Source organism: Macaca mulatta, chromosome 2 (genome assembly GCF_049350105.2).
Source record: "Macaca mulatta isolate MMU2019108-1 chromosome 2, T2T-MMU8v2.0, whole genome shotgun sequence".
Lineage (NCBI taxonomy): Eukaryota > Metazoa > Chordata > Mammalia > Primates > Cercopithecidae > Macaca > Macaca mulatta.
Window position 1 is genome coordinate 110,790,726 of NC_133407.1, and position 13,478 is coordinate 110,804,203.

The 13,478-nt window shown below is 46.3% G+C and overlaps 1 protein-coding gene across 34 annotated transcripts in view; it reads right to left on the bottom strand.

Annotated features, from left to right (window-relative positions):
• Window positions 1-13,478, bottom strand: part of SCAP (SREBF chaperone) — a 69,247-nt gene that overhangs the window by 17,477 nt on the left and 38,292 nt on the right. For 29 of the 34 annotated variants that reach the window (XR_013413849.1, XR_013413850.1, XM_077992466.1 and 26 more), the window contains one exon: window positions 7,046-7,175. Coding sequence is in view for 22 of the 34 variants with exons in the window: in XM_077992455.1 (XP_077848581.1) it covers window positions 7,046-7,175 (130 nt within the window). In the remaining 12 variants the exon portion in view is untranslated. Of the gene's footprint in view, window positions 1-7,045; window positions 7,176-12,921; window positions 13,093-13,478 lie in introns of all 34 variants that reach the window. The other 5 variants (XM_077992461.1, XM_077992457.1, XM_077992462.1 and 2 more) reach the window with 1 other exon arrangement.

Here is a 13,478-nt window from a genome sequence, read left to right on the forward strand (position 1 = left end):
TGGTATCTTGAGTGGGTGATGGAGGAAGTACGGGCCAGTGGGGTCCAGATGCCCCTAGGCAAAAGACTCTTAACAGTGAGAGGCTGTGGCAGGCAGCCTTCTAACACAGTCCCCAGCAGTCCACACCTCCTGGTGCTCATGCCCTTGTGTAATCCCATCCCCTTAAGAGTGGGCTGGACCTAATGATCTGCCTCTGACAAACAAATACAGCCACAGCAATAAGAAATCACTCTTCCAATTAGGTTACAAAAGACTATGACTCCTTCTCCCACCCTGGCCCCGTTCTTTTGGGAGCCACCACTCTGATGAAACCAGCCACCACACTGCGAGCTGCTCAGGGAAGGCCTATGTGGCAAGGAATTGAGAGAGGCCTTCAGCCAACGCACAGTGAGGAACTGAGATCCTCAGCCCAACAGCCTGTAAGGAGCCTACCTTTAAGTGGGCTTGGATGGGGGTCCTCCCCGAGTTGACCTTTGAGATGGCAGCAGCCTTGGCTGACGGTTCTATTGTAGTCTTGTGAGAGACCCTGAGCTAAAGGACCCAGATAAGAAAACCATGGCTCAGAGAGATAAAATGAAGTGTCCGAGGTCACACAGTTGATAGGCAACAGAGCCAGGACTGAAACTCAGAGCTGGGTAGCTCTGAAGAATGTGAGTCTCATGGAGAACAACATGCAGAAGGAAAGGCCTAGCACAAGCAGCGTGGGAGAGGAGCTGAGGTTCTGGGGGCCCTGGAGTCTCCAGCCACCATAGTTCAGAGCATGAGGCTCCCACCCAGAGCTTCCTGGAAACCCTGTGTCCACGCTCACACAGCCACCATAAACACTGCAATGTTGGCCGTAGAAGTCTGGCATGCAACAAGTCCAGCCACCGCTGTGGACCTGCCAGCTGGTCTTGGTGTGAGGCTCAAGTTTTCACAATGAGCCAGTCTTGGGGACCCAGGCAATGCTGGAGACCTCAGGTTTTTGAAAAACAGAATCCTTCCTTTCTATTTAGATAGAGCAACCTAGAGCTCCAGGTATTTTACCTTCACACTGGTGCACCCGTGGGCTCCCTCAGAACAGGATGTGGAGGACTCCTGCCACTCAGCTCTTCCTACAGAAAAGACCTCCTGATCCTTGCCCTCCAACCCTGGTGGGCAAGGGCTATGGTGGGAAGAGCAGGCTCAGGAGACCTGCCTGAGTTCCAATCCCAGTGCCACCACTCCCTGGCTGTGTCCCTTGGATGATGGTCTCTATACTCTCCAAGCCTTGTCCCTTACTGAGGGAAATGAGAATAAAACCTCAGACCTCACTAGAGCACCGTGAGGACCAAACAAAACAACTCCTGGGAACCATCTAGATCTAGCAAAGTATCTGAAAATGTATTCGTTATATCATTTCTATTATCCCCTAAAACTATGAAAACTGGAGTTGGTGTCCCATGCACAATCATCTCAGTCTACAAGTTTCTCCAAATTCAATACGATGGGTCTCCTTATCACCACTTTCATCGAGTCATTGCCTCTAAGGGAATGGCTTCCCAATGCCTACGGAATTAAAAGTTTAAACTTCACAGGCCAGGAGATTCAAGTTGGTTCCACCTACCATGCTCCAAGAAAAACTGCAGACTCACTGTCTCCTAAATAAGCCACGCTGTTTCTTTACTCAACAAGAAACCTTTCTTGAGCATCTACTCTGTGTAAAACACTGGAGTATATAAACTTGAAGGAAACATGACTCCAACGGGGTCGTCATGTAGAACACAGAGAAGAAGCAGAGGACACAATGCAAGAGCTGGGGAAGGCTTCCTGGAGCTTCACGGAGCTGAGGGATAAAGCCTAAGGAGGGCACTCCTGGTGCACACCACAGGGCAGTCCAAGCACACGAATCTTCATTCTCCCCTCTGTTTGACCAGCCAGACTTGATCAATGACAACGATGGCAATGGCGACAGCCACAAACACTGCTGAATGCAAGCGACGGGCCAGGCACTGTGCTAAACCCTTGCATTCTTTCGCTTAATCATATGAATTACAGTGTATAATGTAGGTATAATTATCCCATTTTATGGATGTAGAAACTAAGGTACAAGGTGATAGTAACTTGCCCAAGGTCACAAAGCTGGAAAACGTAGTCTCTACTGTTTCTGCTTTGTTCCTCTCTTCCTCTGGTAAAAACATCCCTCTGCCCAGAGAGAACCGCCCTTCCCCAAGAGTGGCCACAGAGGCCAATGGTCACAGTGACGACACAGGGTAAGCCTAACTCTGAGCACAAAGACATGGCAGAACTGACTGGAGTCCTTTCTGGAGGACACATAAAGGTTTAACTGTAGGGTGCAGCCATCAATCTCATTGTGGAGAAGCACCTAGCAAAAGGGGAGGAGGAGGGCTACATAAAAAGAGAGCCATCTCCAACAGAGAGAGAAATCCACAATTCAACAAAAAGAAGTCAAACAACTCAAAATGGGGACATCTGAACACACACATCACAAAGGAAGACAGGCAAATACAATAAGCACTTGAAAAAGGGACTAAGGTCATTAGTCATCTGGGAAATGAAAATTCACATCACAATCACAATGAGATTTCTCTATATTAGAATATGGCTTTTAAAAAAATCCAAACAACTGAATACACCAAGAACTTTACAGCACAAAGACTGAACCTTAATGTATGGGAATTTTTCAATAATTTAGAAGGCCAAGGTATATAAAAAGAAGGACATTTCATCTCTGTAGTCCTCATTCTGAAAACCAAAGTCCACAGTGAAATTCTTAACCAAAGTCCAAAGTATATTCAGATTTTCTCAGGTTTTTGCCTAATGTCCTTTTTCTTTTCCAGGATCCCATCCAGGAAACCACATTACGTTTAGCTGTAGTGTCTCCTGAGGCTTCTTGTAGCTTGTGACAGTTTCTCAGACTTCTCTTGCTTTTGATGATATTGACAGCTCGAGGGGTACTGGTCAGGCATTTTGTAGGGTGTCCCTCAACTAGGATTTGTCTGATGTTTTACTCATGATTGGACTGGGGCTATGGGTTTGGGGGAGAAGATCAGCAGTAAAATGTCCTCCTCCTCACATACCAAGGGCACAATCAATCATTGTGATTTATCACTGCTGCTTTAACCCCAATCACTTACTGTAGGAGGTGTCTATCAGGCTTCTCCACTGTAAAGTTACTTTTTCTCACAATCACACTGTCCTCTTTGAAAGAAAGTCATCAGGCATAGTCCACACTTTAGGATACATTACTTAGAATTATTTTGCCCAGGAAATTTGTCTATTGTCATCCATTCATTTATTTATATTTATTCAAGCATATGGACTCAGGAGGGACTCACAAAGAATTATTTTATATTTTGGGTTATAATTCAATACTGGTTTATTTTGTTGCAAAAATTGCTTTAGGCCAGGCACGGTGGCTCACGCATGTAATCCCAGCACTTTGGGAGGCTGAGGCGGACGGATCACAGGGTCAGGTGATGGAGACCATCCTGGCCAACATGGTGAAACCCTGTCTCTACTAAAACACAAAAAATTAGCCGGGCGTGGTGGCGTGTACCTGTAGTTCCAGCTACTCGGGAGGCTGAGGCAGGGGAATCACTTGAACCCGGGAAGCGGAGGTTCCAGTGAGCTGAGATCGCGCCACTGCACTCCAGCCTGGGTGACAGAGCAAGACTCTGTCTCAAAAAAAAAAAAGAAAAAGAAAAAGAAAAAAAATTGCTCTAGCACTGACCACTGGGAGCTCTTTCAATTTGCCCCCCTATGTCTCTTTGACATACACTATATTCATTTCAAACTTTGAAAAATATTTGTCTTCTCTTCCCAAACAGTATAGGATCTCCTCAAGGGCAGTAAGCCTCTATCTGTCCCCACATCATTCCACACCACACACATGCAACGAACGAGTGCTGAACTGAGCAATGAGCAGAGCAGGGAGGGAAGTTTTGGCTCCTTGGTATAGGCAGCAGATGCCTGCAATGTGCTGTCTACTGCCCAAGTCTCCTATTTTCCCTTTTATTTTTTATTTTTAAAAATTTTTTTAGAGACAAGGTCTCACTCTGTTGCCCCAGCTAGACTGCAATGGTATGATCATGGCTCACTGCAGCCTTGAAATGCTGGGCTCAAGTGATCCTCCTACCTCAGCACTGGGATTACAGGTATGCAACACTGCACCCAGCCCTGTTGTCCCTTTGGAAACCATCCTCTCTCATTCCCAGCGAGGTGCTGACGACAACAATGAAATACCTGCCTTTAGCCATAGGGCTTGGGAAGGGGACAGGCAGGTAACCTTATTCATAGCCAACTGGGCTCCCTTTCATCTTCCATTGGATTGAATGAGGCAAAAACATAGGGCTGAATCTGCTAGGGCCACTGTTGGGAAGACCAAGAGTGAAGCTGACCCAGAGAGGACAAAGTCAAGAGATGGATTCCTTTTGAGGCTCAAACTATATTGTACTTAAGTCAGCCCTGCACCTGGCTGAGTTATATGAACCAAAAACTCCCTTTCACTTACTCTGATTTGGGTTGAATTTTCTGTTCTTCATAACTAAAACAGTCCTTACCACCCACTTCAGTATCGCTGGCCTGTATCTTTATCAAGGACAGTCAATGGAGGTGAGATAACTGACCACTGAGCTGTGTGACACCAAGTGACTGCACTGGGCCCAAGTCTCCTTTTCATTCCTGCAGGGGATAAGGGCTCCAATCAGAGAGAGAGAAAATGGACAATCCTCCTGATTCCAGAGCCCTCCTGTTACTCTGCACCAACACTTTCTGTCATCATCTCATCATTCAAAGAGCTCACAAACACTACACACCCCTTACAACCTCATCATTAAACATCTACTCCACACCAATGGGCCAAATGAACTCTTCTAGTCAGGAAACACAAATACTCCCTTATGTGCTAAAATTGAATTAAAAGGTTAATGAAGGCTGAACACAATGGCTCATGCCTGTAATCCCAGCACTTTGGGAGGCTGAGGCAGGTGGATCACCTGAGGTCATGAGTTTGAGACCAGCCTGGCCAACACGGTGAAACCCCGTCCCTACTAAAAACACAAAAATTAGCCAGGTGTGGTGGCAATATGCCTGTAGTCCCAGGTACTCGGGAGGCTGAGGCGGGAGAATCGCTTTCAACCCAGGAGACAGAGGTTCCAGTGAGCTGAGATCACACCACTGCACTCCACCCTGGGCAACAGAGTGAGACTCCATCTCAAAACAATAAAAATAAAATGGTTAATGAAGGTAAAAGGTTTAACCAAGAAGGTCCCATAATGAGCCAGTGAGCCAATGGCCAACCAGGGCCATAAAGCCACAAAACTGGTTTCACCACAAAACTGGTTTCAGCCAGCATCAGACCATGCACCCTTTGACCTTCATAGGCAGAGCCCCATGAAGCCAGGGTTGTGCACTCCACACTGATACCATGTATAGTTGTGCCACAGACCGATCTTACTAGATATGCCTCTATTTCAGCCACAGAGTCAAGTTCATAACAAGTTACCTGACTACTACGTTAACCAAAAAGGAAATGGGAATATGCTATGACTGTCAGAGAGAAGCGGGAGGGGAGCTCTGTTCACTGAGCTTCGGTTTTCCTCAACAACAGATTCAGCAAGTACAGCACCAATCCGGGGACCACAGAACACCACAGGAAGAAAGGGCACTTTGTCCATACCTGACAGGCAAAAGGTACAGAGATGAGCTAGTCAAGCTTCAATGAGCTCTAAATAATGAGTGCGGTGTGATGGTGAGTTAGGTCCCTTGACTGAGTCCCTCAACTGAAGACCTTTTTTCTCATTTATATCAGTGCTCGGCCCAGAGACAGTCAACTGAAAACAGTACAGTCCAGAAGGAACAGAGGGCTGGGGTCAGGAGACCTAGAGTTCCAAACTAAATAACTGGCCGGGCGCAGTGGCTCATGCCTGTAATCTCAGCACTTTGGGAGGCTAAGGCGGGCAGACCACCTGAGGGCAGGAATTCGAGACCAGCCTGGCCAACATGGTGAAACCCCATCTCTAATAAAAATACAAAATTAGTTGGGCGTGGTGGCGCACACCTATAGTCCCAGCTATTCGGGAGGCTGAGGCAGGAGAATCACTTGAACCCAGGAGGCAGAGGTTGCAGTGAGCTGAGATCACACTACTGCACTCCAGCCTGGGCAACAGAGCAAGACTAAAATAAAAAAATTTTTAAATTAAAAAAATAAGTAAGTAACTGAGGCACTTAATCATTCTGAGCCCCAGCTTCCTTACCTGGAAAAGAGATTTAGAATCTGTACTTTTTGGATTGTGAGGATAAAACAGGACCTGACAGATCTGAAAAAATTAGGTGCACGATACAAATACTAGACAGCACTGGAAGTCTATGTCAGACCACTCTCAGGGATGTGCAATTGTTCTGACTGCCCAGGGACAAGAAGGAGACAGCCTGTGTGTCTGCCAGGATACTGCCGCACACCCATGCAGCATGTGTGAGCAACTCAGGGTATGAACCCAGACCCGGCTGGCCACAGCTAGAACAAACACAGATCTCAGTTTTACTATAATAGTTATGCTTTGGCATCATTTGGTGTTTCCTTTCAAAAAAAGTTACTCAATAAATGTATAAACTAGCCAGGCGCAGTGGCTCACACCTGTAATCGTAGTACTTTGGGAGGCTGAGATGGGTGTAATCACCTGAGGTCAGGAGTTCAAGACCAGCCTGGCCAACAAGATGAAACCCCGTCTCTACTAAAATTACAAAAATTAGCTGGGCATGGTGGCGGGTGCCTGTAATTCCAGCTACTCGGGCGGCTGAGGCAGTAGAATTACTTGAACCCTGGAGGTGGAGATTGCAGTGAGCCAAGATTATGCCACTGCACTACAGCCTGGAGCAAAACTCCATCTCAAAAAAAAAAAAAATGTATAAACTAAGTATCTATATGGTACACTGATAAAGCTGTTAAAGTACATGAATTCACAAATCAGAAGCTAACCAACCTCAATCTCACTGGCAGATCCCTGCCTCAGCCAATCTCCACCCAATGCTCTGTGCTGGCCTCAGGAACATGCCGAGTACCCACCCACTCAGGCTGCTCCGTAGGCTCTCCTTGTTTGCGGTCAGAGTCCACAGGCGGGGGCGAGTAATCCTTTACAGGGGTGGTGAATTCCACAGGTCCTGTTCCTGGCAAGGGGAGTTTCAGCAGTGGGTAGCTGGGATGAACAAAAAGGAGAAAAGGTTAGACACTATGAGAGGCAGTCCTCTCTCAGCAGTGACACAGGAGCCACTGGAGTTAATAACTAAATTCTGTTAGGACTGTACAAATGTGCAAAATATTAGAATCACAAAATTGCAAAGCCAAAACTCAGAAGTCATCTAGATTAGAATTTTTCTTTCTTTTTTTTTTTTTTTTTTTTTGAGACGGAGTCTTGCTCCGTTACCCAGGCTGCAGTGCAGTGGCCGGATCTCAGCTCACTGCAAGCTCCGCCTCCCGGGTTTACGCCATTCTCCTGCCTCAGCCTCCCGAGTAGCTGGGACTACAGGCGTCCGCCACCTCGCCCGGCTAGGTTTTTGTATTTTTTAGTAGAGACGGGGTTTCACCATGTTAGCAAGGATGGTCTCAATCTCCTGACCTTGTGATCCGCCCGTCTCAGCCTCCCAAAGTGCTGGGATTACAGGCTTGAGCCACTGCGCCCAGTGAATTTTTCAAACTTATTTTAGTCACATAAACCTTACAGAGAAGCCCAACTGGTAAAACAGACTGTTCTGTTAAATGTTTTCAGGCTGTATAAGCTAAGTATGTATAAGTATACTTAGTTATAACATTATATATAACATTAATATATATAAACATATATACACACACACACACACATACACACACACAAATAGATAGATAGGTGCCCGTCACCACACCCAGCTAATTTTTGTATTTTCAGTGGAGACGGGGTTTCGTCATGTTGGCCAGGCTGGTCTTGAACTCCTGACCTCAGGTGATCCACCCACCTCAGCCTCCCAAAGTGCTGCGATTACAGGCGTGAGCAACCATGCCTGGCTAGTTTATACATTTAATGAGTAACTTTTACTGAAAGGAAACACCAACATTAACACCACCATGTTATAATATATAACACTATATATATCTTTTCAGGCTGGGCGCAGTGGGTTATGCCTGTAACCGCAGCACTTTGGGAGGCCCAGGCTGGAGGGTTGCTTGAGCCCAGAAGTTTGAGACCAGCCTAGACAACATAGTGAGACCTCCTCTCTACAGAAAATAAAAAAAATTAGCCAGACATGGCAGTATGAGCCTGTGGTCCCAGCTACTCAGGAGGCTGAGGGGGGAGGACTGTTTAAGCCTAGCGGTAGAGGCTGCTGTGAGCCATGATTACACCACTGCACTCCAGCCTGGGCAACATAAGACCCCTGTCTCTGAAAGAAAAAAGTTTTCAGAGACTTAATAAAGGCAAGATGCTAAACACAAACAAAAAAATCACCTTGCCAAATCAGACATAAGGGAACAATAAAAAACAAAATTGGGGGTACCTTTAAAAATCCAGGATTCCAATTCGGATAGCTAAGCAACTGTTCCACTTGAAGGGACAGACCATGAAAATTCTGTGTAATTTACTAAGGATGTGGTTTATACTAGGATCATGAGGAAAGTAAGTTAATGGACCCAATATATGCAAAGGAAAAGCCCTGACCTTGCATCAAAAAGTTGGCAAACGAGCCGGGTGCAATGGCTCAAGCCTGTCATCCCAACACTCTGGGAGAGGCCAAGTAGGCGGATCATTGGAGCTCAGGAGTTTGAGATCAGACTGAGCAACACAGTGAAATCCCATCTCTACCAAAAACACAAAAAATTAGTGGGGCGTGGTGGTGTGCACCTGTGGTCCCAGCTACTGGCTGAGGCAGGACGATCATTTGACCCTGGGAGGTGGAGGCTGCAGTGAGCTGAGGTCATGCCACTACACTCTAGCCTACGTAACACGGTGAGACCCCATCTCAAGTGAAAAAAAAGAAAAAAGAAAAAGTTGGCAAATAGATGTACATTTTGTTTCACATCTCACTTTCTTAAAATTTAAAAATAACTTCTATATAGTACAATGTACAGATCTTAAGTATAAAGTGCAGTAAGTTTTTACATGTGTGTATCTGTGTAACTACCATCTAGATCAAGCTACAGAACATTTCCGGAGTCTCAGAAGGCAGCCTTGTTCCCACTCCCAGTCAACAGCACACCGCCCCAACCACCAAAGGTAACTATTAGAATCTCTATCACCATAAATTAGTTTTACCTATTTTTGAATGTCATATAAATGAAATCATCCATTCTACTTATATACTCTTTTGTGACTGACTGCTTTCACTCAAATTCTATCTGCTAGATTCCTCCACACTGGTGCATACAGCAGATCATTCCTTTTTGGATACATACTGTTCCACTAATGAATAAAGTATAGTGCATTTGTCTATTCCACTGGTTGAGGAACATTTGGCTGTTTCTGGTTTGAGCTATTAAGAGTAAAGTTGGGCCAGGCGCAGTGGCTCACACCTGTAATACCAGCACTTTGGGAGGCCGAGGCGGGTGGATCACCTGAGATTGGGAGTTTGAGACCAGCCTGACCAACAGGGAGAAACCCTGTCTCTACTAAAAATACAAAATTAGCCCGGTGTGGTGGCGCATGCCTGTAATCCCAGCTACTCAGGAGGCTGAGGCAGGAGAATCGCTTGAACCCGGGAGGCGGAGGTTGTGGTGAGCTGAGATGGCACGATTGTACTCTAGCCTGGGCAACAAGAGCAAAACTCCATCTCAAAAAAAAAAAGAATAAAGTTGGCCAGGCCGGGTGGCTCATGCCTGTAATCCCAGCACTTTGGGAGGCCAAGGCAGAAGGATTTCTTGAGCCCAGGAGTTTGAGACCAGCCTGGGCAACATGGTGAAACCCCATCCCTACAAAAAAAAAAAAAAATATGGCCGGGTGCAGTGGCTCACGCCTGTAATCCCAGCACTTTGGGAGGCCGAGGCAGGCGGATCACGAGGTCAGGAGATCGAGACCATCCTGGCTAACACAGTGAAACCCCGTCTCTACTAAAAATGCAAAAAATTAGCCGGGCGAGGTGGCGGGCGCCTGTAGTCCCAGCTACTCAGGAGGCTGAGGCAGGAGAATGGCGTGAACCCGGGAAGTGGAGTGTTCAGTGAGCCGAGATCGCGCTACTGCACTCCAGCCTGGGCAACAGAGCGAGACTCCGTCTCAAAAAAAAAAAAAAAGAAAGAAAAAAGACTAAAACTATTATCCTTTATTGGGTTTTGGTAGTCCCATAAGCACTTATTTCTGTTGGGTATATTCCTAGGATGAAATGGCTGGGTATGGAGTTATATGCATGTTTAGCTTAGTAGATGACACCAAACGGTTTTCCATAGCAGTTGTACAAATTTATGTTCCCACTATCACCAGTGTAATAGGAGTTTCAGTTTCTTCAAATCCTTGTCACCTCTTGATATTGTCAGTCCAATTAATGTTAACCATTTAGAGGAAGAGACAGTGGTATCTCAGCATGGTTTTAATGTACATTTTCCTGATAAGAAACAATTTAAAAAATTATTTCAGACTATACTCCAAAACAGGTATAGTCTAAATATAGAACAAAAACTGGCCATACTCTGTGATTACTATGCACATGCTGTAGTTTACTACTGGCCACTTGGATATAGCCTCTTTTGTGAAACGCCTCTTCAAGTCTTTTGACAATACCATGTTTTAAATAATTTAAATACATTTATTATGTTAATTACACAATCTCCTTACCTTCATGAAAATCAATTTTTACTTTTCTCTGGCTTTTCCATCTTTACCTACACTCAAAAACCATGTATTAAGTATGTATTATATGCTGGGCACTGGGGATATAAAAGATAACACTACGGTCTGCCTCCAAGATGCTCTAAGTAGGAAGAGAGAAACAACTGCAAGAGAATGTGATCAGAATTCATTTAGGGCTGCTCTGCCTATGAAGTAGCCATTCTTTATTCCTTTACTTTTCTAATAAACTTGCTTCCACTTAAAAAAAATTAATTTAGGCCAGGCACGGTGGCTCACGCCTGAAATCCCAGCACTTTGGGAGGCCAAGGTGGGTGGGTCACATGAGGTCAGGAGTTCAAGACCAGCCTGGCCAACATGGTGAAAGCCCGTCTTTATTAAAAATACAAAAATTGGCCAGATGCAGTGGCACACACCTGTAATCCTAGCTACTCGGGCGGCTGAGGCAGGAGAATCACTTGAACCCGGAAGGTGGAGGCTGCAGTGAGCTGAGATCGTGCCATGCCAGTGCACTCTAGCCTGGGCAACAGAGAGAGACCCTGTCTCAAAAAAAATGTAGGCTGTGGCTACAGCATTTGCATAGTAATCACAGAGTATGGTCAGTTTTTGTTCTATATTTAGACTATACATGTTTTGGAGTCTGCTTGTGCTTTCTGGCTGTGAAGGTAGAAGACTAGGAAGACAGTGAATAATAACAATGAAATACTCTTACATGATATGTAATATGTGCCAGGCACTATTCTAAGCACTTGACATGTACAGATATGCCTTAACTTATGATGGGGTTATGTCCTGATAACACTGTTGTAAACTGAAAATACCTTTTTTTTTTTTTTTGAGACGGAGTCTCGCTTTGCCGCCCAGGCTGGAGTGCAGTGGCCGGATCTCAGCTCACTGCAAGCTCCGCCTCCCGGGTTCATGCCATTCTCCTGCCTCAGCCTCCGGAGTAGCTGGGACTACAGGCGCCCGCCACCGCGCCCGGCTAGTTTTTTGTATTTTTTTGGTAGAGACGGGGTTTCACCGTGTTAGCCAGGATGGTCTCGATCTCCTGACCTCGTGATCTGCCCATCTCGGCCTCCCAAAGTGCTGGGATTACAGGCTTGAGCCACCGCGCCCGGCCAACTGAAAATATCTAAGTCAAAAATGCATGACTAGGCTGAGCAAGGTGGCTCATGCCTATAATCCCAGCACTTTGGGAGGCTGAAGTGGGCAGGTTACTTGAGGTCAGGAGTTTGATACCAGTCTGGTCAACATGGTGAAACCCCATCTCTACAAAAAATACAAAAAATAGCCAGACGTGGTGGCTCACACCTGTAATCCCAGCTACTCGGGAGGCTGAGGCAAGAGAATCACTTGAACCTGGGAGGCAGAGGTTGCAGTGAGCCGAAATTGCACCAGCCTGGGCAACAGAGTGAGACCCCGTCTCGAAACAAAAATAACACAATGTGATTCCAATTTCCTCTCCAAATTAAAATCCACCTTCTCTCACCATGAGCAGCAGCTTGTTGAATCAAATGACTCAATGACTCACATCACTCTCTGACCTGCACGTAGGGCAGTCCAACTAACATGGCATATGGGTGCTCTTCCTTTTTTTTTTTTTTTTTTTTGAGACGGAGTCTCCCTCTGTCGCCCAGGCTGGAGCACAATGGCGCAATCTCGGCTCACTGCAAGCTCCGCCTCCTGGGTTCGCACCATTCTTCTGCCTCAGTCTCCTGAGTAACTGGGACTACAGGCGCCCGCCACTACGCCCGGCTAATTTTTGTATTTTTAGTAGAGACGGGGTTTCACCTTGTTGATCAGGATAGTCTCAATCTCCTGACCTCGTGATCCACCCGCCTCGGCCTCCCAAAGTGCTGGGATTACAGGTGTGAGCCACCACGCCCGGCCCTGGGTGCTCTTCTTTACCCCATGGTGCACCCACCGCTTACCAGGGCAGGTCCAGAGTAACAGCACCCTCTGTCTTGCTGGGCTGCTGCTGGGACATATCTTGGGCCCAGTGGTCTAACCTCCAAGAGTTACAAACAGACACCTCTTGCCATAACGCCTACTTGCTACACATTTCATCAGATATTCCCAGAGGAAAGAACAGTCACTGCACCCAGGGGCCAGGCAGGAAGAACAGCTAACTCTAGCTCACCTGCAAGGCTCAGCACCGGGTTCATTTGAAGTAGTATCCTTGGCTCTCAGTCACTGAAACCTGCAGCCTCAACGGCAGCTCAGAGAAGAAAGTCACACATCCTCAGTGCTGTTTGGGGTGAGCCTGACTCCTCATATACAGATGCCCTCTCTCACTTCCGGATTCTTCTGCCTGATGGAGACCGACACATTCCCAAGCTGTCATTGACCACCACCCCCTCTAGTGCTGCTCTGTACTTTCCCTGGGGTGACTCAGTGGTGGTGAGCCAGTGGTGTGCAAAAAGTATTTCTGCAGCTCAGGTGGCTGTTAGATCTGAATAGGGAAATTAAGTGCAGCAGTCCTTTGGGTTTGGCTGTACAAGCCTTTCATCCCAGGAACAATAAAAGGTTAAGCAATTAAATGGAAACTGAATGTCGAACAAAACTACTAGAAGAAGTCTATATCCATACTTTATTTTCTGTATGGAAACCGAATGTCGAGCAAAACTACTTAGAAGCAGTCTATATCCATACTTTGTTTTCTGTAGGCAATCCCAGGCTCTGGAAGAAGGGGGCACT